The sequence below is a fragment of the Bos grunniens genome, chromosome 11 (assembly GCF_055505025.1).
Source record: "Bos grunniens cultivar Pamir isolate PY7600 chromosome 11, Bosgru_T2T1.0, whole genome shotgun sequence".
In the NCBI taxonomy this organism is placed as follows: domain Eukaryota; kingdom Metazoa; phylum Chordata; class Mammalia; order Artiodactyla; family Bovidae; genus Bos; species Bos grunniens.
Window position 1 is genome coordinate 81,821,411 of NC_141175.1, and position 20,653 is coordinate 81,842,063.

At 40.4% G+C, this 20,653-nt stretch overlaps 1 protein-coding gene across 24 annotated transcripts in view; it reads left to right on the forward strand.

The window, feature by feature from the left end:
- The window catches only part of THADA (THADA armadillo repeat containing), a 335,209-nt gene that overhangs the window by 129,974 nt on the left and 184,582 nt on the right, over nucleotides 1–20,653 (forward strand). For 22 of the 24 annotated variants that reach the window (XR_015137049.1, XR_015137050.1, XR_015137051.1 and 19 more), the window contains 2 exons: nucleotides 12,118–12,207; nucleotides 13,418–13,549. The exons of 1 other annotated variant lie outside the window; for it this stretch is intronic. Coding sequence is in view for 18 of the 23 variants with exons in the window: in XM_086327224.1 (XP_086183350.1) it covers nucleotides 12,118–12,207; nucleotides 13,418–13,549 (222 nt within the window). In the remaining 5 variants the exon portion in view is untranslated. Of the gene's footprint in view, nucleotides 1–12,117; nucleotides 12,208–13,417; nucleotides 13,550–20,653 lie in introns of those variants that run through there. One more of the 24 variants, XR_015137052.1, reaches the window with a different exon arrangement.

Consider the following 20,653-nt stretch of genomic DNA (forward strand, 5'->3'; position numbering starts at 1 on the left):
CTCAGTTGTGTCTGACACTTTGCGACTCTGTGAACTGCAGCACGCCAGGCCTCCCTGTCCATCAGCAACTCCCAGAGTCCACCCAGACCCATGTCCATTGTGTCGGTGATGCCATCCAACCATCTCATCCTCCATCGTCCCCTTCTCTTCCTGCCCTCAATCTTTCCCAGCATCAGGGTCTTTTCAAATGAGTCAGCTCTTTGCATCAGGTGGCCAAAGTACTGGAGTTTCAGCTTCAACATCAGTCCTTCCAATGAACACCCAGGACTGATCTCCTTTAGGATGGGCTGGTTGGATCTCCTTGCAGTCCAAGGGACCCTCAAGAGTCTTCTCCAACACCACAGTTCAAAGGCATCAATTCTTCTGCGCTCAGCTTTCTTTATAGTCCAACTCTCATATCCGTACATGATAATTCTTTAGAATTAGCAAATAAGAGCTTTTTAATCCTGTTCTTATTTTTACAGTCAGACTCTTGGGAAATGGACACTTAATGGTTGAAAAGAAGACAGCCTGTCCTTTCCTGGAGCAAAATTTGTGGAGGGAATTCTGAGAAAACAATAAGAAGGGAACACTGAGTGTCCTATGTACTAGCACCATTCTAGGTGTTGAGGTTAGAGAAGAAATAAGACAATTTTTAGTCTCAAGGATCTAACTTCCTAGTAAGAGGAGACAGACTTGGAACATGTTTTAATAAAACAGCAGTAACTATTAATGTTACAGAAAAGATGAAATATTATCATAGGGACTTATAGGCAGTGACAGATGGAGTATGCTTTCTTAAATAGAGAGATTTGGAAAGTTGGGAATAAAAGGAAGTAAAAAGATAGGGAGTGTGGACCGCTATCTTGGGTTTTACTGTCTTCCAAAGCCCCTCTAAACTGTGCCTCTTGGGCTCACATAGGTATATCAGAGCCTGTACATCAGAGCCTGTGCTTGCTAAGGATAAGAGGGAGGCCAAACTGATGATCTCTCACCCCAACCCTGCTTCCACCAGAACAGTTCTGGTTTTTTGTTGTTTTTCTAATGTTTTAAATATTGGGATTATAGTTGAAAAAAAGTGGTCCATTGCTTTAAAGATTTGGAAAATAACTGCCTTGGAATTAACCAGTTATGTTCACTCTTGCCCTGAGTGTCTTAACTCTTAGGTTTTCGCAGTTGTACAAGGCAGATACCGGTTCTCTCACTCCCTCCCCTCCACCCCAGAGACATCAGTTCTTAATCCCTAGAACCTGTAAATGTTACCTTGTAAGCAAAGGGGGTCTTTGTAGGATCTTTCAATGAGGTGACTATCTTGGATTATTTGGTTGGGCCTTAATGCCATCCCTGGTAAGTGGAAAGCAGGGGAGATTTGAGAGACAAAAGAGGAGAAAGCAGGGTGACTGCAGAGGAGATTGGAGATGGTGGGAGTGTCAGCAACCATGCAGAACTAGAAGAGGTGAAGATTTGTATTCTCCCCTAGAGCCTCTGGAGGTGCAACTCTGACTTTGATTTTTGGACCATTGATAATGATTTCAGATTTCTGGCCTCCAGGACTGTGAGAGGATAAATATAGAAGTTAAACTGTGAGTTCCTTGTTATCAGTGTCTTTTTTATTTAGTATTTACCTTTTTCACAGAGTATAATTCAGTGTCTCAAATGTTATAACTGTGTTTCACTTAACCATTGCTACAAAACAAACATCCCCAAATTTAGTAGCTTAAAATAATGACAGTGATTTTTTTTTTTTTTAATCTCTCACAATTCTGTGGGTTGGCTGGGTTCGGCTTGGTGGTTCTTCTTTACTGTGTGGTGTCATCTGGGGTCACTCACATGGCGGCATTCATCTGGGGCCTCAACTGAGGCAGGGATGCCTGGGCAGGCTAGTGAGGACTCTCTTGCAGAGTAGCCACGTCCTCAGGACAGTGAATACAGAAGCTGCCAGGCCTCGTGACGCCTAAGACACAGCTGGCACTGCATCACTTTCACTACTTCCTGTTGATCAGAAAAGTCACAAGGCTACTAGACTAGAGGCCAGGGGAGAGGAGATAGAGCCCGCCTCCTGAAGGGAAGGGATCCTGCACATGTAGGGAGGCAGTAGGAACTGTTGTCGGCCATCTTTGGAAACAATCTACCACAGACTGCTTACACAATGATTATTGAATTAACCCAGATATACTGAGATTTTTAGATGATGGGATTCAGTAAGAAACATTTCCTAAGAAAAAAATTCCTGATGTTTTTTTAAAAAAAGAAAAATCCAGTAAAGGGAAGTCCCCTGGTGATCTAGTAGCTAAGATTGTATGCTCCCAATGAAGGGGGCCCAGGTTTGATCCCTGGTCAGGGAGCTAGCTCCCACTTGCCACAGTTAAGAGTTCACATGGTATAACTAAATGACACCTGGTGCAGCCAATGAAGTAAATACAACAGTTTAAAAAATCTAAAAATATATTGTATAAGCTGCCAGAATGGGACCTTGTACACATGAGGAATTCAAGAGATGCCTGCTTACTGACCAACTGGCCGGGTAAGGACAGAAAACGTATTTCCCAGCTCTCTTATGACCAGTGATTTCACAAGGAGTAGGGCAGGGCATTTCCAGAACCAAGACCATTCACTTCTCTCCCTGGGTATTGCATAGTGATGGCTAATTTTGTGATTCGGAAGCTTCTCCACCTGGAAAGCTGTTCCTGCAGGAAAGGGTTAGAAAAGCTTTCAACATGGCCAAGAACTCCATGGCTACCTACAGAGATTAGGAAGGTAGATGAGACTGGCAGGCGACCTGGTCAGAGTCCTTTAACTTCCTACACAGTTGGCCTGAAATTTAATAACAGGACTTATCACAGGACTTCCTGGTGGACGCATCACAGTGATTACAAGTGCTTGTCGAGTGTGAGATTCTGACCCTGGGACTCCTGACATCCCTTTTGTCCAATCCCTTATTCTTGTTTAGTTATTACAACTCTAGGGAGAAACTGTAGTGTCAGCCCCAGTCAGAGGTAGAGAGAGGATTCTGGGAATGGAGTCAGAGATGGTTTTCTTGGTGGGATTCCAAATCCAGATTTCTTTTTATTAGTTGTTTCTAATTTTTGAGTTTGCATTTGATCATCCTTTGAAATGTGTGTGTGTGCGCTTTGTCGTCTTTGTAGGTGTGTTTGCATTTGGGGGTACTGTATTTCTCAACATGAGTTTGCTGTTTTTATCAGCAGTCACTGTGGCAAGGAGTCATAGGCCTGTAGCTGATTTCTCTCCTCTGGAGTGGTTTTATAGAGCAGAAACTGGGGAGTAGCTAGGTTTTAATAGTTTATTGGGTTCCTATTTGAAATACCAACTGAAAACCCCCAGGCTTTTGCCTTCATCATTTGTTTTCATCTAATGACCAGTTTTATGGTGTTCTCCATAGCCTGTGAATAAGTCCAGGCTTTTTAAAACCAGGCACACACTCTACCTTTGCTGCTATTTACTCTGCACCTCCTTGCCGCTGCAGGTTTTTGCTTGCCCTTGCTAGCTTTCTCTTTTTATACCTTTGTACATTACTCTGTTGACCCTTGTTCCTGGGAGGATTGAGAGCGATAGGGAATATATATGTAGGAACTGGGAGGTGGAGATACCTTATTTCAACGTGTTTCCCCAAATACTTCTTTTCTTTGCATGATAGTTTTCATCCTGTGCGAAACTCAGAAGCACGTGTGCTTCTGGCATTTCGACTAATTAGGACACAGATCTCTAAGAGAAATAGAAGCTTGCTGCAACGTGAAGGTTTCTCTTGGCTGTTAGATGGCAGGGAGAGTTCATAGACTACTGAAATGACCAAAGGTCAGATGCTATCCAACACTAGACTCTCTTGGCATTACCAAGATTAGGTGTGGAATGTGCAGACAAAAGGGCGGTGCTGGAGTGAGGCTCTTTCCGCACATGGCTTAGTTGTGCTGGGTTGATGTCTGGATTAGTGCCCCAGGCCTGTGTCCAAACATAGGAAAAGCACAGAGAGAGTACCACACAGAGGCTACTACATCAAAATGGGTACAGATTCATGTGGACCAGTGTTCTTCATATATTAAGTGTAAAAAGCAGATTATAGAGCAGTATGTAAGGAGGAGAAAGGTATGAACAGACATCAAGACAGACTGGCCACTAACTTTGGGTAGTATGATTGTGGTGATTTTTAGATTTTTCTTTGCAATGTTCTTTATTTATCTAAATTTTTCTCAATAAATAAGAAGTGTTAGAGTAGATTTAAAATAGCTTTTAAAATAAAAACAAAACGGTGCCAGGCGGGCATTTTCTTTCATTCCATAAACCTCTCTTGCTAGCCTCTTTCGTTCTCAGCCCCAGCTGGACTCTGAAGGAGTCCGTCCAGGAACATGGCAGCTAAGGATCGCCTTGGTGGAGATGACAGCCACCCTGTGCTCTGGGCACCTTGCTCTTGGTGCAGGACATGTTGATTTATTCAAGCAGCTTCTGTGTTTCCCCAGGAGCCTCTCATCCGTTGTGCTGGCATTGTTCTTACCTGGGATGGGGAACAACTCACCTTTTGATAGTCTGAAAAACCCAAGGTTAAAGCTGCTTATTCTCACCCTCTATCCTGGCTTGTTTGTTTTCTCCTGTGTTTATCTGCTTTATCCCATTCAGAGTTTTTGCTATTCTCCTTTGTCTTCCTAGGACATTGAACTTACAGATGTTCAGTTTTTCCTTTTTATCATTTCTCTTGTTTCTGGTAAAGTTGCTGGGCTAGTTTTTGGCCACATAGGTAAACAGGTTTGAAATGCCTGTCACTGGAGAATGTTACCCCCAGTTCAATTCAGTTCAGTCTCTCAGTTGTGTCCGACTCTTTGCGACCCCATGGACAGCAGCACGCCATGCCCGCCAGTCCATCACCAACTCCTGGAGTTTACTCAAACTCATGCCCATTGAGTCAGTGATGCCATCCAACCATCTCATCGTCTGTCATCCCCTTCTGCTCCCACCTTCAATCTTTCCCAGTGTCAGGGTCTTTTCACATGAGTCAGCTCTTCACATCAGGTGGCCAAAGTATTTGGAGTTTCAGCTTCAACATCAGTCCTTCCAATGAACACCCAGGACTGATCTCCTTTAGGATGGACTGGTTGGATCTCCTTGCAGTCCAAGGGACTCTCAAGAGTCTTCTCCAACACCACAGTTCAAAAGCATCAATTCTTTGGCACTCAGCTTTCTTCAGAGTCCAACTCTCACATCCATACATGACTACTGGAAAAACCATAGCCTTGACTAGACAGATCTTTATTGGCAAAGTAATATCTCTGCTTTTGAATATGCCATCTAGGTTGGTCATAACTTTTCTTCCAAGGAGTAAGAATCTTTTAATTTCATGGCTGCAGTCACCATCTGCAGTGATTTTGGAGCCCAAAAAAATAAAGTCTGACACTGTTTCCACTGTCTCCCCATCTATTTGCCATGAAGCAATGGGACCGGATGACATGATCTTAGTTTTCTGAACGTTGAGCTTTAAGCCAACTTTTTCACTCTCCTCTTTCACTTTCATCAAGAGGCTCTTTAGTTCCTCTTCACTTTCTGCCATAAGGGTGGTGTCATCTGCATATCTGAGGTTATTGATATTTCTCCTGGCAGTCTTCATTCCAGCTTGTGCTTCATCCAGCCCAGCATTTCTCGTGATGTACTCTGCATATAAGTTAAATAAGCAGGGTGACAATATACAGCCTTGACGTACTTCTTTTCCTATTTGGAACCAGTCTGTTGTTCCATGTCCTGTTCTAACGGTTGCTTCCTGACCTGCATATGGGTTTCTCAAGAGGCAGGTCAGGTGGTCTGGTATTCCCATCTCTTTCAGAATTTTCCACAGTTTATTGTGATCCACACAGTCAAAGGCTTTGGTATAGTCAATAAAGCAGAAATAGATGTTTCTTTGGAACTCTCTTGCTTTTTTGATGATCCAGCGGATGTTGGCAATTTGATCTCTGGTTCCTCTGCCTTTTCTAAAACCATCTTGAACATCTGGAAGTTCATGGTTCACATATTGTTGCAGCCTGGCTTGGAGAATTTTTGAGCATTACTTTGCTAGCGTGTGAAATGAGTGCAATTGTACGGTAGTTTGATCATTCTTTGGCATCGCCTTTCTTTGGGATTGGAATGAAAACTGACCTTTTCCAGGGCTTGCTATATCTGGGGAGGTAACATATTACCCTGTTGGCTTATTTGGGGGAACTGGAATCAAACCGTTTGTAAACCAGGGAGATGAGCTTTATATATTTGTGTTTAAGAACATTTTGAGCCCTGCCAAGATACTCAGTTTATTAATTTAGATGATGATTCCGAATATCCTTAGATATAGCTAATTATGCACTTTAGGAAATTATTTATTTGTTATCATCTTAGTCATAATTATTTTTCTCCTTGACTTTGTCAAGAACTCTTTTCTCTAGCTTCATTCACCCAGCAACTGTTCACCAGCTATGAACTGAGCATCATACTTAGTACCTGAGATAATATGGAGAAATAAGATACATATGGTTAGTCTCTGCCCATGGAGAGTGTGTATTTGGTGTGAGAAATAAGCAAGTTATGGAGTGCTCTAAATGCTGTGATGGGGAGATTGTAAGTTATAGTGTAAGACCAATGTCAGGCACCTAACCCATGTTTGAAACATCAGGAATGTGTCCTGGGAGAAGTTGGCTTAAGCCCCAAATTAAAAGATTGGGGTTAGTCTAGAGTGACTGAGGGCAGAAGTGTTCCTAACAGAAAGTCTATTTGCCAACATCTGGAGACTAGAAAGAGCATGAAATGTTGATGGAACCGAAAGAAATTCTGTGTGGCTGGTTTTGAAGGTAGAGAAGCAGAAGTAGCTGGACAAGTGAGTCAGAATGAGCACAACTTTGTAAATCAGGCTGAAGAGTTTAGACTATCCAAAAAGCACTAGGGAACTATTAATCTCATAATGTAGGTTTGTATTTTAAAGACAGTTCTTACCACAACAGAGTTACAGAGAGGGAAGATCTGAGGCAAAGAGGTCAGGTGAGAGGCTGATAAAGCTTCTAGACAAGAAACAATGGCATCAGACTTGTGGTCTAAGTAGGGGGAATGGTGGGAAATAGACTCAACATATACTCTGGTGGTAAAAGTGGCAAGCCTTGCCTATTGATTGGTGCATTGGGAGCTTTGGGCTTGAGAAGCTGAATGAGTAGTTAAGTGTCAGGTAGGTACCAGTCACTGAGAGAATAAAGGCATAAAGCATAGGTTTGAAGTCAACTATATTAGAATTTTTTTTTCTTCTCTGGCTACCATTATTTATTCATTAATTGCCATAATATTTACCAGTCAACCAACATGTACTGAGTATTATGCCATGAATCAAGAGAGATGCAGGAAAGCCTTGATGCCTATAAATTAATGCTCTAGTTGAGGTGAAAAGGTGCGCATGTAGTGAATGTCCATGGGACCACCGTGTTTCTAGTCTCTCTAGTCTAGTCTGCTCTTGTCACGTCTCTCTCCTGTTCAGAAACTTTCAGTGCCTAGTAAGACACAGGTGAATCTGTCTAGTTTGGCATTCAAGTTTCTAAAAAACTGTATGTTTTCCTGTGCTTTCTACTTTCTCCTGTCATGAAGTTCTCTTTTCATCCAGCCAACTTGTCTATCCACTTAATGCCTGTACCTACCCATCCTCCATGCTGTCTTTTCTCCTTTTCAATCCAGTATTACCAGTTTTTCAAGACTCACCTTAGTTTCTAAAACTTTCCCTACCTTTTTAGTTCCCAGTGATATCTCTTCCAACTCTGTACTCTTACTGTAAACATCATTTATTTGACCCTTACACTGGTTTGCCTTATGTTCTTAGTTATAGTCTATAAATATGCCAGCCTTCCTAATCAGATTTTAGCTCCAAGAGCAGTGGCTATCTCATATTGTTAGTATCTCCCTGAGGACCTAGCATAGTGCTCAACATGAAGTATACAGGTATGTAAAAATATATATTTGCTATGTTCTTGAGAAAAACATGATCACACAGTTTTGATTAAGCTGCAAGTGAAAGGTAAAACTTAGATGTTCTAGGATTCAGAGGAGGGAGATTCAAACGTGGATTAAAATGGTTCCATGACCTTGGTCTTTTAAAATGAGTTTAGATTACAGACCTATACAGGCAGCCCAAAACCTATGAATTGCCTCCACTTAGAAGCGCTATTATACACAGTGGTTCTCCATTCAGTATAATCATAAAATGTAGTCGTTTGTTAGTTGAAAGCTGGAATTAATATACATTAGCAGCCAAAGTTCTGGATTCAAGATGCTGTAGACCTTTTGGTGTAGTTGAGAATCAGAGGTGAGTGAAGTTTGAATAAGCCCCTGAGTTAATTTTGATATCCATTTATGTCTAACTTGAGGCTCTGTTTTATAATACACAAGAAGTGTTAATATTGCATATCCTTCAGGCTACACTCTATAAACTTTTAGCCAAGTCATTAGTAGCCCTTGGCTGATGCAGAGTTCAGTTTATGCTACCTGGAAAGTAAATCCTAGAACAGAAAGGCACCTCCTGTGTCTCAGCATACCTGAATACAAGGTCAGAATTCTCCTTTAAACATAATTTTGGTTTTTCTTAAACATTGGCAGATGCACAATTGATGCTTCTGTCTCTTTCACCACCAAGCAGGGACACAGTAATTTTAACAGAATATTTTTTTAAAGATTTAGTCGAAACACACCAGGCTATTAAGAACAAAACAATTAGTTAAAAGATTCACCAAATAGTTAACTTTGAGTAATGTACCTTCTTCATATAACCTCCAAGATAAACTGGTTGGTAAATGTTTGCCTAAGTAACTGAATGAGGTAATTTGTTTTCATTCCATTAAAACAATGACTTTAGGGAATTCCGGGATGGTCCAGTGGTTAGGACTTGGTGCTCTGTTTGCTGAGGACCTGGATTCAGTCTCTGTTGGGGAACTAAGATGCCAGCTGTGTGGCATTGCAAACAAAAAAAGACTTTAATTTTAGAATAGCAGCTCCTCAGCCCTTGTCTCTGGCAGTATTGTGGTCAGCAGGGCCAGTTATTTATCAAGGCAGTTTCTAGATGATGGTGATAACGAGCATATGGTCTACTTAAGGGAGAATGTTTATCTTTGTTACTCCCCCAAGAGATACTAGGCTGCTGGAGATTAGTGACTGATTCCTTGAGAAGATATGTCCTCCAGGCTTTGTTGTGTAGATGGAGATGTTCTGTATGGGCAGGTAGTACTCAAGTATCCCAGTACTTAACTCCTAGAGTTTTACCTTTAAATGACTCCACTAAAAATGGAAACTGATATTCTTAACCATTTTGCTTGGAGATGGTAAAGAATGTGGCATAGCCTGTAGGGGAATTGGTTTGTCTTCCCCCTCAATAAAACATTGACCTTGCAAAACCCAGGTTTGCATTTTTAACTAAAAATTTTATACATGTGATCCTTTGTAACAGCAAGAGACTGGTAACAACCAAAAGCCCTAACCATTAGGGATTAAGTCACACGTAGCTATAATATGGTTTACTCTGCAGTCATTAAATGGAAAGAAATAGATCAGGGTGCCTGATATTGAATGATTTTGTAGATACGGTTTTGATGAAAAAAAATCAAGGTGCACAATAGTATATGTAATATGCATATTCTTTGATGGAAAAAAGTCGAATGAAAAGTGTGTACTTGAATCCACTGAATTTTTTAAAGGAGAAAGCCAAGATACTTTTGCCTAGTTTTCTATGAGAAGAGGCACTGGGCAGTCTGTTTCTTTTAACATTTATTAATTTTTCCCATAAAAATATGTAAGTATAAAGAAGGAAATGAGCTTTCTTTATATAAAATGCCCAAAAAATGTTCAATAAATCTATAATTTGAAATGAGTAAGGACTTCAAAAAATTTTTATTTTACTAAATATGAAGTAGTTATGAAAAGAAATTTATTAAGTTGTGGTAAGGTTTAAAAAGTTTGCAACAGATGTAGGAAAAAAACTTAAGATACCAAGCGGGGAAGAAAGAGGGTGGGATGAGTTGGGAGAATGGGATTGACATATATACACTACTATGTATAAAATAGATAACTAATAAGAACCTACTATATAGCATAGGGAACTTAGTGCTCTGTTGTAACCTAAATTGGAAGAAAATCTAAAAAAGAGGGGATATATGTATACTTATAACTAATTCACTTTACTGTACAGCAGAACCTAACAGAATATTGTAAAGCAATTATACTGTGATAAAGTTTTTTTTTTAAGTATGCAATAAATAAAAGTAATCACTCTTCTCCAAAATCGTGAGAATGGCTAAAATGGAAAAAAAAAGACAACAGGAAATGTTGGAAAGGATATAGACCTACTAGAATGCTTGCTTATTGTTGTTGAGAGCACAAAATATTATAATTATTTTGGAAAACCATCAGTTTTCTAAAATATTAGCCTTTAGTTTTATTATCAGATATTTATCTAAGAAAAATTAAAATATATGTCCGCAAAAAACCTTGTGCAAGAATATTCATAGCAGCTTTATTCATGAAAGCCAACAAATGGAGACAGTCCGTGTCTGTCAAGAGAAGAATGGATAAACAGACTTGTACATTCATGTAGTAGAATACAAAGCAACAAAAAGAATCAATCTATTGATACATTGAATAACATGAATGAATATCATAAGTTTTATGCTGAGTGGAAAAAAGGCAGACCCAAAAAGTAAAGTAGCGCATTATTACGTTTATATGAAATTCTAGCATGCTGCTGCTGCTGCTGCGTCACTTCAGTCGTGTCCGACTCTGTGCGACCCCATAGACGGCAGCCAACCCAGCATCCCGTCCCTGGGATTCTCCAGGCAAGAACACTGGAGTGGGTTGCCATTTCCTTCTCCAATGCATGAAAGTGAAAAGTGAAAGTGAAGTCGCTCAGTCGTGTCCGACTCTTAGCGACTCCATGGACGGCAGCCTACCAGGCTCTTCCGTCCATGGGATTTTCTAGGCAAGAGTACTGGAGTGGGGTGCCATTGCCTTCTCCAGAAATTCTAGCATAGACAAAACCAAATTGTGGTGATAGAAATCAAATTGTGGTTGCTTTGGGGATTCAGAGCTGACTGGAAAAGGGGTGCAAGAGAAGTTTCTAGAATGACGGAAATCTCTTCAGGCTTCATAGAGGTGGATTACATGAGTGTATGCATTTATGAAAATTGACCAAATGGTATACTTAAGATCTGAGCATTTCACTGTGTGTAAAATACGCTTCCGTTTTTGAAAAATGGTATTTGGGGTCTTTATTAGGAGAATGCATCTAGAGTTGATAAAAGGGGCAGGTTTGGGAATATGTGTGTCACCCCTTCGGAGTAGTTCCTTCATAGTTTTGGAGACACAGTATTTAACCAAGTGCCATATTTAGCTTGGGCTTTTTTGTCAATTGTACAGTTGGAAGAGCTATATGCAGAATCTTGTCAGAATGCAGGGAGCAGTGCTTGTAAAGAGGGAGAAGATAATCCTCGCAAATTGGCACTCCAGAACCTTACACGCCATGCCTTCTGATGATCATGCTCCAGACCAGTGGATCTCAACTGGGAACTTCTCTTTTCCTCTCAGGGTGCATTTGGCAATGTCCACAGAGATCTTTGGTTGTCAGTTGGTGTGGGGAGTGGTGTTGTGCTACTGGCATCTCATGGGTAGAAGCTATGGAGGCTGTTAAACCTTCTGCACTGCACAGGATAGCCCCCCACAAGGAGGAGTTATCTCATCCAAAATGTCATTGATGCCAACTTGGAGAAACCTTGTTTTACATTTGTGCTTATTACAGAAGCTGAATCAGTCTCAGTCAACCAGGTGCTGATTATATTCATGGTCCAAATCAATTGTGGAAATTTGGCATTTTCACAAATTGCACATTTCTTCCCTGTCAGAATTTAATATTAAAGACCTATAAGTATATGTAATCTTAAATCTTGAGGTAAACTTCCTTGTGTTAAGAGCATTTCCAAAATCCAAAAGAATTCAATTCTTCAGATGTTAAGTTTTGTTCTTAACTTTATTTCATTAAATATTCAAACAAATGATCTTAGTTGATATTCTTTTAAAAAAATGAATAAATAAAAAGGGTTTATCAACTCAGAGGAAATAAATGATAATAATTTATCTCCTTTTCTACCTCCACAGAATGACAGGGAGCGAATTTTTCTCTCGTTTCCCTGAACTCTATCCCTTTCTTCTCAAACAGTTGGAAACTGTGGCCAGTACTGTGGACAGGTAAGAAGAGAACAGGGTGGGCCAAAGTGGAATCAAGGATGTGAAGTACTTTGAGATTTTTCCCTCCAGGCAGCAGTTTTTAATCAGCTCCTTCCTTGTAACATAGATGGATTTTTTTTTTAAACGTGCTTCTTTATTACATTGTATTGCCTGATGCTCTGTAGCAGATTTGTACCTGAAAAGTTATATAAAATCAGGTTTTTAGATTTTATTTTACATTTTTACAAATCCTGTTTTTAAAGTTTTTGATGTTTTACAGGAATTAGATTTTTAGAAGCGTATTGTGATTTCTTCTAAGAATCATTTTCTTCCCCTTAAATTTAAGAGCCTGTGTGTTTACACATTGAGTTTGCTTTAACACACACCTGTCATTTTTTTTTTTCTAATCACTGGTCTATTGCAGCTGACTCATCTGGTCATGTATGATCAGAAATGATACTGTTCCACTTGGGTGAAGATGGCCAGCGGCCCTGGAAACACAAAATAAAGCTGATAAGAGGGCTTCCAGTCTAATCAGGGCAGATTAAAAAAAAAGTTCACTGTTGTCCTTTCCATCACAGTCTGTGGCTGGTAGTGGAATTTTTAGTATGGACATCTTAGAGCATGGGCCATTTTATTCTTTCAGCAGTTTTTGCACTTGGCATGAATTTATACCAATTGTCTGTAATGAGAAAATAAAATCGCATCAGTGAATTTTTACTTCTGTTTATGATACATTTCCTCACATTAGTAATTTGTGCAGACCGGCTTTTCTGGCCCTGGTAAGCGACTGTTCACGCTTTCTTAAGTACATTTGGATGTTGAAAGTTTCGCATTTCATACTCTGGAACTGGCATCTCTCTACTGTCTGAACAGCTCAAATCAAAACAGAAAACTCTAATTATCAAATAATACGCTTTGAGAAGAGAATCGTGTGCAAAAGCCCAGTCTGCGGCTTTGCCAGTAGTTCTTCCTTATTTGCACAGTAAGAAGATATGAAGTAAGTGGAGGAAAGAAATGCAAAAAAGGACAATTACCCCTGATCATAGTCTCACTTTATATATTGGGTTGGCCAAAAAGTTCATTCAAGTTTTCCATAAGATGGTATGAAAAACCCAAACGTACTTTTTGGCCAACTCAACATGTAATTATTTAATGAGAAAAATATTTGAAGACAGTGCCTCCGCCTCAAGTCTTAAACCTTTTATGTACAATACTTTCTTTTTTTCAGTGATACAGGAGAACTAAACCGTCATCCCAGCATGTTTCTCTTACTTTTGGTGTTGGGGAGACTCTACCCTTCCCCCATGGATGGCACCTGTTCCGCTCTCAGCATGGCACCTTTTATTCCCTTCATTATGAGGTAGTGTATGCTGCATACAAATAATGGGAGTGGCATGGGCTGTATGGGGCTATTTAATCCTGTTTCTATTTCAGAAATTATAGTTTTGGGTTTTTTTTTTAACTTTGGGAGGGTGCTTGTGAAGGTGGGGGCCTGGAATTACTGCCATTGCCTCCAACTGGCCTCCAGTTTTTTCAGATTACGGGTTTAGGAGCTCCTATCTACTGTTTAAGAAGTGTTCCCTGGGAGTCCTGCCTGCTAATGGGCATGTGGTGTTGACAGGAGATACCCCCTTTTGATAAATATAGCCTCATCCCTGTGCCTGGTCAGCACCGGGCAGGCTCGGTTCTGGCATACACGCCTATCCCGGGGCTTAAGGGGACGCCTGGCTCTTCACTCTGGAGTTGGAGGGTAGTTTCGAGGGGCAGCATCTACATGGCAGTGCTGTGTAACACGCGTTTACTTCCCACTCATCTCCTCTTTAAAGCTTGGCGTGTCTGAGAAAAAGCATGCGTAAAGAATATGCATGGAATCAAATGATAATAGGCACTTCTGCTGCTATAGCCTGTTACCACGTCCTCTGTTTCATTTGTTTTGAGGCACTTGCCAGCTGCTACTTTCCTTTTTTTTTTTATTTTACCATATGTACTCTCTTACTGCTAAATAAACATATATTTCCATTGATAAAATGTAAAAACTTGAAGGTAAGTGTTTCTTGATACATAGATAATATAAATTAAAAACCCAGTCAAAATTAATATGCAGTGAGATGGAAACAATTATAGTTTGCATTCAGTGTAATGACATTTGCCAGCTTCTGATCACCTTTTTTGTTTTGGATCAAAGGCCTCAATAAATAGGCCTCTGAAAAGTACTGAAATTTTCTTATGAGATATTTCTGAAGTCCTGTCAGCTTTAGTTACCTTTTTACCTTTCTGCTTCCCTTTTGACGAAACAGCACCTTCATTTTTATATATCTGCCAAAAATTGAAATAGATTTAGAGCAGAAGGATGAAATATAACCAACTGAAGAGAGTGTACTTGTTATTTATGTGGTGTCCTGGGTTCCACTTCCTGGTTTCGCAGAGCTGACTGATGCACTTTAATGTGAGAAACCATTAAACACGAGATTCTGGTGTGTGATTGCTGTAGCCATTTGTTTGCACCAAGCCTGGCTGTGGCTGTGTTATCTGTGATCACAGAGATGACTCACTCAGATTGGTTTTTGTTTCCTGATACACAGAGTTACCAGCCTCCCATATCCAGCATTTGGTGATTCATTTGAGGAATTTGGGTCATAAATTTTACTTTCAGGAGCATTTAAAAATTGTACTTTCACATATAACTGGAAAGAGCTAAAAAATATTTCAGAAAGTTGATGGTGGGGGGAGGCCCATATATAGAATGACAGCGTACATTAAAAACAAAGATAGGCTTTAGAACTTCATCATCCTGTGTTGAAAACATTCAGTTTGTGGAAGGTTATCATCAGTCAGTCTGACATATGTTACATCCTAGAAACCAGAAGTTATAACTTTGAAAGTATCCTTCCTGTTATTTATTAGTTTACGTATAAACAGAATGCTTATACTACTACACCTATATTCAGAGCACTTTGATATGTAAACATACCACTTGAGGTGGGGTTCTCATAAATTGTGATTAAGTAGGCCTGGGTGGGACCTGAGTTTCTGCATTTCCCACAAACTTCCAGGTAATACTGATGCTGCTGGCCTGCCGATCACACTTTGAGTAGCAAGATTAAATTTGAGAACTTAAACATGATCAGAACCACAGAGAGAGAGATGATTTTAATAAACTGTACAGTAGTAGGGTCATACTTGGAACTTGGTTAGACTATTCGGGAGGTTTATTAGAAGTAGCTTTTGATCCAGGAATGCAGAGAACAGCAAGAAAGTATTCTGAGCAGAGAAGTCAGTAGGGAGCAGACCAACCTTTGCTGAGCCTCCACTGTTGGCCAAGCACCGAACTGGGCATTTTTCGTATAGAGACACCGAGAGAAAGTGTTACACCCTTCTTTACCTGTTGAGGAAACTGAGGTTCAGAGAGCAAGGCAGTTATAGAGTTGGAAGATGAAACCCAGACTGCAGGGCTTGTCAAGAGTGAAGGGTGTTCTTTTTCAATTACAGCAAAACATACAGCTCCCTTTTGTATATAGTATAGAGTTGTAGCTACACTGAGTAGATCCAAGAGCCCTGAAATTCATGCACCTAGGAGCCGTTCAGAGCCTACATCCAGTCAGTGAATCTGAGCGCAGGCTGAGGTCCCAGTGTGGAGGTTGTGCCCCGCCAGCAGTGCGATCTGTTTCTGACCTCACTCCTCCAGGGGTGGCGGTGGCTTGCTTGGGGGCACCCTTTCTCTCAGACTCGCATCTGTGGAATCGTTGCATGGGGTAATGGGTCCATCTATGGCCCAGGATAAAAGAAGGCTGGCTTTTCTTTCTTGAAAAGATAGTGAGAAGATCCTAATTCTAAAGTTAGAAAAGCCAGTTTGCAGTTTCATCAACCTACTGCCGGGACAACCTTGTACTACTCTAAAATGTCCACATCCCATTGGGGAGATGAACTATAAACAGATTTTTTAAAAATAGTGAATTTGGTAAAACTGCACACATTTGATTTATTGATAAACTACTTCTGAGAAAATTATTCATGAAGAAAGTGAAAGATTGATCAGAAAACTTGCCAGTCCAGGTGGTATCTGTGGTTCTAATCATGGTAAAGATTGGGCTGCGTTGACTTAGGATAAGCCAAATAGGTGGCTGTATGCACACAAGTGGATGGGCAGTGTTTTATTTTTGTTGCATTGCTAATTTTAATTCATGTTCTTGGAAGAAATATTAATCAGGCTCTCAGGTACTCTGAGTTTAGCTGAAGAGAATTTTTTCGGCTAGTGGAAATATTACAAAGGTTGCTCTATCTATGCTAAAGTGAATCAGTTGTACAATGAGAAGATTAAAAGCTCAAATGACAACTTCTTATTTCCCTTTGAATTTACATATACTTACTTGCCATTTCCTTCCTCTATGAGGTGTTTGTATTACTTGTATCTTTGTCCCTCATTCCACATTTGGGAATCTAAGCTTATGTCTCTGTTAACTTAAATCTTAGAAATTTCTGGTTTGGATCTTCCACAGTTATGCGTGTGTGCAGCTACGATTTGTTGCATCATCTGGGATCAGAAATGATCATGTTAATTCCAGTGTTTTGTTTACAAGGTTTTTTTTTTAAAAGAATCCAGTGTATTTTATGTCCCCAGTAGGGTGCTGGATCCAGATCTTTTCCACGCAAAGATGATAACTTCACCTTAAGGCCATTCACCCTTTAGCTCAGAATCCACAAAGCAGAGTGACTCCTGCTTTAAAAGGGACCCCAACTAGCTCCCTGAATACAGTTCGTTTGAGCCAACTTGTCTGGGGCCTTCTAGAGACCAAAATATCTCTGGATATACATCTTGGAATTTCACAAGCAAGTTTCGAGTTTGAATCAATGAGCAGTAGGAAACCAAATATGCCCCAAACCTAGATGATACAGCATGGGGTCCTGAACAGAGACTTGGTTCTTACTAAGCACTGCCACTATTCACTAGCTGTGACTCTTGAACAAGGCTCTGTACCCTCCCTGGACCAGTGTGGCACCTGTGTGTGTGAGGCAGAAAGTGCCTTCTGTTGCAGAGAACTGAGGTCTCAGCATCAGACTCATTGCACTAATCCCCAGTGGGAGAAATACCTCCATTGCCTTCTATTCACTCTGGGATGCTTTTAAAAGGGTCTCCCACCCTCCCCCTTTTTGACTTATTTTCATGGCAGATGACTTTCAGTATATTTTTCCCCAACTTATTTCAATCATTTTTCACTTAAGGTAAATTTTCAGTGAAATCTGCTTTTCTTTTTCTGGAAAATTTTGAGATACAAATAACCATACAATCTTAATTAAACACGTGGCAGTGGAAATCACCCATAGCAACCTATGCAGTGGAAATTTTTTTAGTTGCGATATTAAAACATCTAGTCAACAACCAAAACAAAAATGGAAAAATATGCATTTTATGTATTTTAAAAATATTTCGTGGAACCTTTTGACTGTACCAGTCTTAGAAAGGAGGGGTTGGGAGTACAAAAACTAAGATGTAGGCCTGTTAAGCCAGTGATATTGGGAAATAACAGTGACTCTTGTTTTCTTTTCCTTGAAAGTTGCATAATGCAAGGATTATCACTTTACTCCTTACCCATGTTATGAAGTTGAAAGATCTTATTTGCCATAGTACAGAGTTGGGGATTTTACAGTAGACCATAGTTGGCTTCCACCTTTATTTGTGATTATAGTACTAGGAACTTTCCTCCCAGGCTGTACATTTCTATCTGTTATGTCTTCCCAGAATCCTTGTAGATAAGTAGAAGGCAGGTTTTGCTTTATAGAGAGAGAAATGAGACAGAAGGCTGCTGAGACACTGCTGGGAAAGAAGACATACCCACCTCCCTTTCTCTCTACCCCAGCTCCTAATCCTCTCTCCCCCTGAACAGCTCTACCATTAATTTAAACCTCTTATCTTGTTATTCATCATTATTGTATTTTATTGTAATTTATATGCTCAATGCTTATTCCTTCCAAATAAATTGTAATCTCTTTCCATGGTGAAGCAGCTGTGGATTTTGTGGGTTTGTTTTTCCTTTTTGGTACCTTTTTCTGCCTAGCCCCAGTTTGGTCTCAGAGACTGAATTATTAACCCCAAAATGAAACTTTGAAACGAGACATTTTGTGTCTTAGCAGATCTATGTATCTATGAAGTACTTAAGGGACTCCTAGTCCTACAATATTGGAGCCATATTTATATCCCACTGGTTACTGGTTATGTAGAAAGGAGGCTCAGCCCGTTTTTGTGTTTTTCCTTACCTTTGAGGAATCTTGTGTTCTAACGTGAGCTCTGACATTTGCTTTTGCTTTGACTTCACCTCTCTGACCCTCAGTTTCCTTTTCTGTCAACTGAAGGAAAGTTGTGCTGTATGCTCATTCCCTTCAGTCGTGTCTTACTCTTTGTGACACTATGGACTGTAGCCTGCCAGGCTCCTCTGTGCATGGGCTTCTCCAGGCAAGAATAGTGGAGTGGGGTGCCATGCCCTCCTCCATGGGATCTTCCCAGCCCAGGGATCAAACTGGTCATGGTCTTCTTTGGCCTTATAAGCCTATGACCTGAGACCTTCCTGGACTCTGAACTGCTCCTCCATGACTGCTGTCCAGTCAAGAGATCTGGAGGCCCACCTTGCAGCTACCCTGCTGTAGGCTTTAGAGTGAAATGAGAGGAGCCTGGATTGACAGGAGGAGAAGGGGGTTGAAGAATTGTACACAAGCCAAAACTTGTGGGAAAAAGCCTCCCAGATTAACGTGGGGTGAGTAGGGGGCCCCTAGGTGCTTCAGACTGTCAGTCTGTATAATGGGGACAACACTGACTATAAAATAGCAGATAAAAGCCCCTTAGTTTGCTTGTTAAGAAAAATTCTAGAGAGAGGAAGGGGTTGATAGTATAGTGGTGATAGAAAGAGGACAGATTTTTTTTTAACTCCTGCTTTAGTTTTATCTCTACCAGTAAACTGGAAGGAAGGCCCTGAAGCCAGATGTAGGTGAGGTAACAGAAAAAGAATACTGTCTCTTCTGGATAAAGGCAAACCCATGGACCCAGATAACTTACAGCCTTGGGTATAGGTTAGCCTAGAACCAAGTCAATAATCTAGGGGATGTGTGGAATGAGAATGTTATCCTCCAAGCTTGCAGGAAAATTTCAAAAGAGAGAGGCATATTTTTATCAGTGACCAAACACTTGTGTTGATATTGGTTGATTCAGACTGGATCATCTGATACATGACTTGCAAGTACTTCATACTTTATTTGCTGAGAGCTAGTAAGGATTCCCAAAGAATTAGTCATGCCTGAGTCACCTCATTGTTTTGATGGGATTACGAGTCTGATAGATGAGGACAGTGCTGCTTTATTCAGCATTTGAATTACTTAAAATGAAGACAGACTAGACTGTGTGCTTATTAGGTTTTCATACAACAAATATAATTGGTGATGGACTCAAATTCAAAACAGTCCTTAAGCATAGGAGTGACAAACAAATTCAGGCTTGTAGCCATTGCCTTTATGAAGCATGGAAGGAAGGGGATGAAATTAAGGAAGTATACACTAGAAGTGTGTTTTGTTTGTGATGTGTTCTTAAGCTGGGTTTTGGGCAATTGGTTGTCATGTTATTCTCTAGGCATGGTTTTTTATTGGATGTATCTGGTGTCAAAATCATGGTTGAAAAATGTGATTTCATAGTAGTCTTAGAAAACTGGTTTGATGGCCTGAGACTATTAAGATAACATTTAATAGAGATACGTTTCAGGTTCTGATTTTTTTTTTTTTTAAGTCAAAATTACACATATATAGAATGAGAGCTGTTGGCTTCATAGCAGCTTTTATGAGAAAATCCTGGGGATTGGGTTTTCCTAGTGAGCCAGACATGACTGAGCGGCTTCACTTTCACTTTTCACTTTTCATGCATTGGAGAAGGAAATGGCAACCCACTCCAGTGTTCTTGCCTGGAGAATCCCAGGGACGGGGGAGCCTGGTGGGCTGCCATCTATGGGGTCGCACAGAGTCGGACACGACTGAAGCAGCTTTGCAGCAGCAGCAGCAGTGAGCCCTGAGGAAGCATATGCCACAGTTGCTGCTTCTAGGTACTTGCGGCTGTAGTCCCCCTGAACTCTTCTGGTTAGACTAAACCCACATCATACTGCTATAATGTTACTGTGCTCTGGGCTTCCCATTTTAGGAGGGTCACTGATAAACTAATATTTATCCAGAGGAGGGTGACCAAGATGAGAAGGAAGCCAAAACATCTGGAAAGAGTTAGACTGGAGAAGACTAGTTAGAGGCAACGTGGTAATGGCCTTTGTGTAGCTGAGAGGCCACCATGTCACAGAAGGCACATAATTTCTGTTTTGTGCTGACGCTGGGAAAGTAGGAGATGGATTTCAGACTTTAATAGAAGGAAGAATTTTGTGAAAGTTTGCATTCTACATCAAGAGAACCAGCAGATTTCCATAATACTGAGCTGCTGGTCATT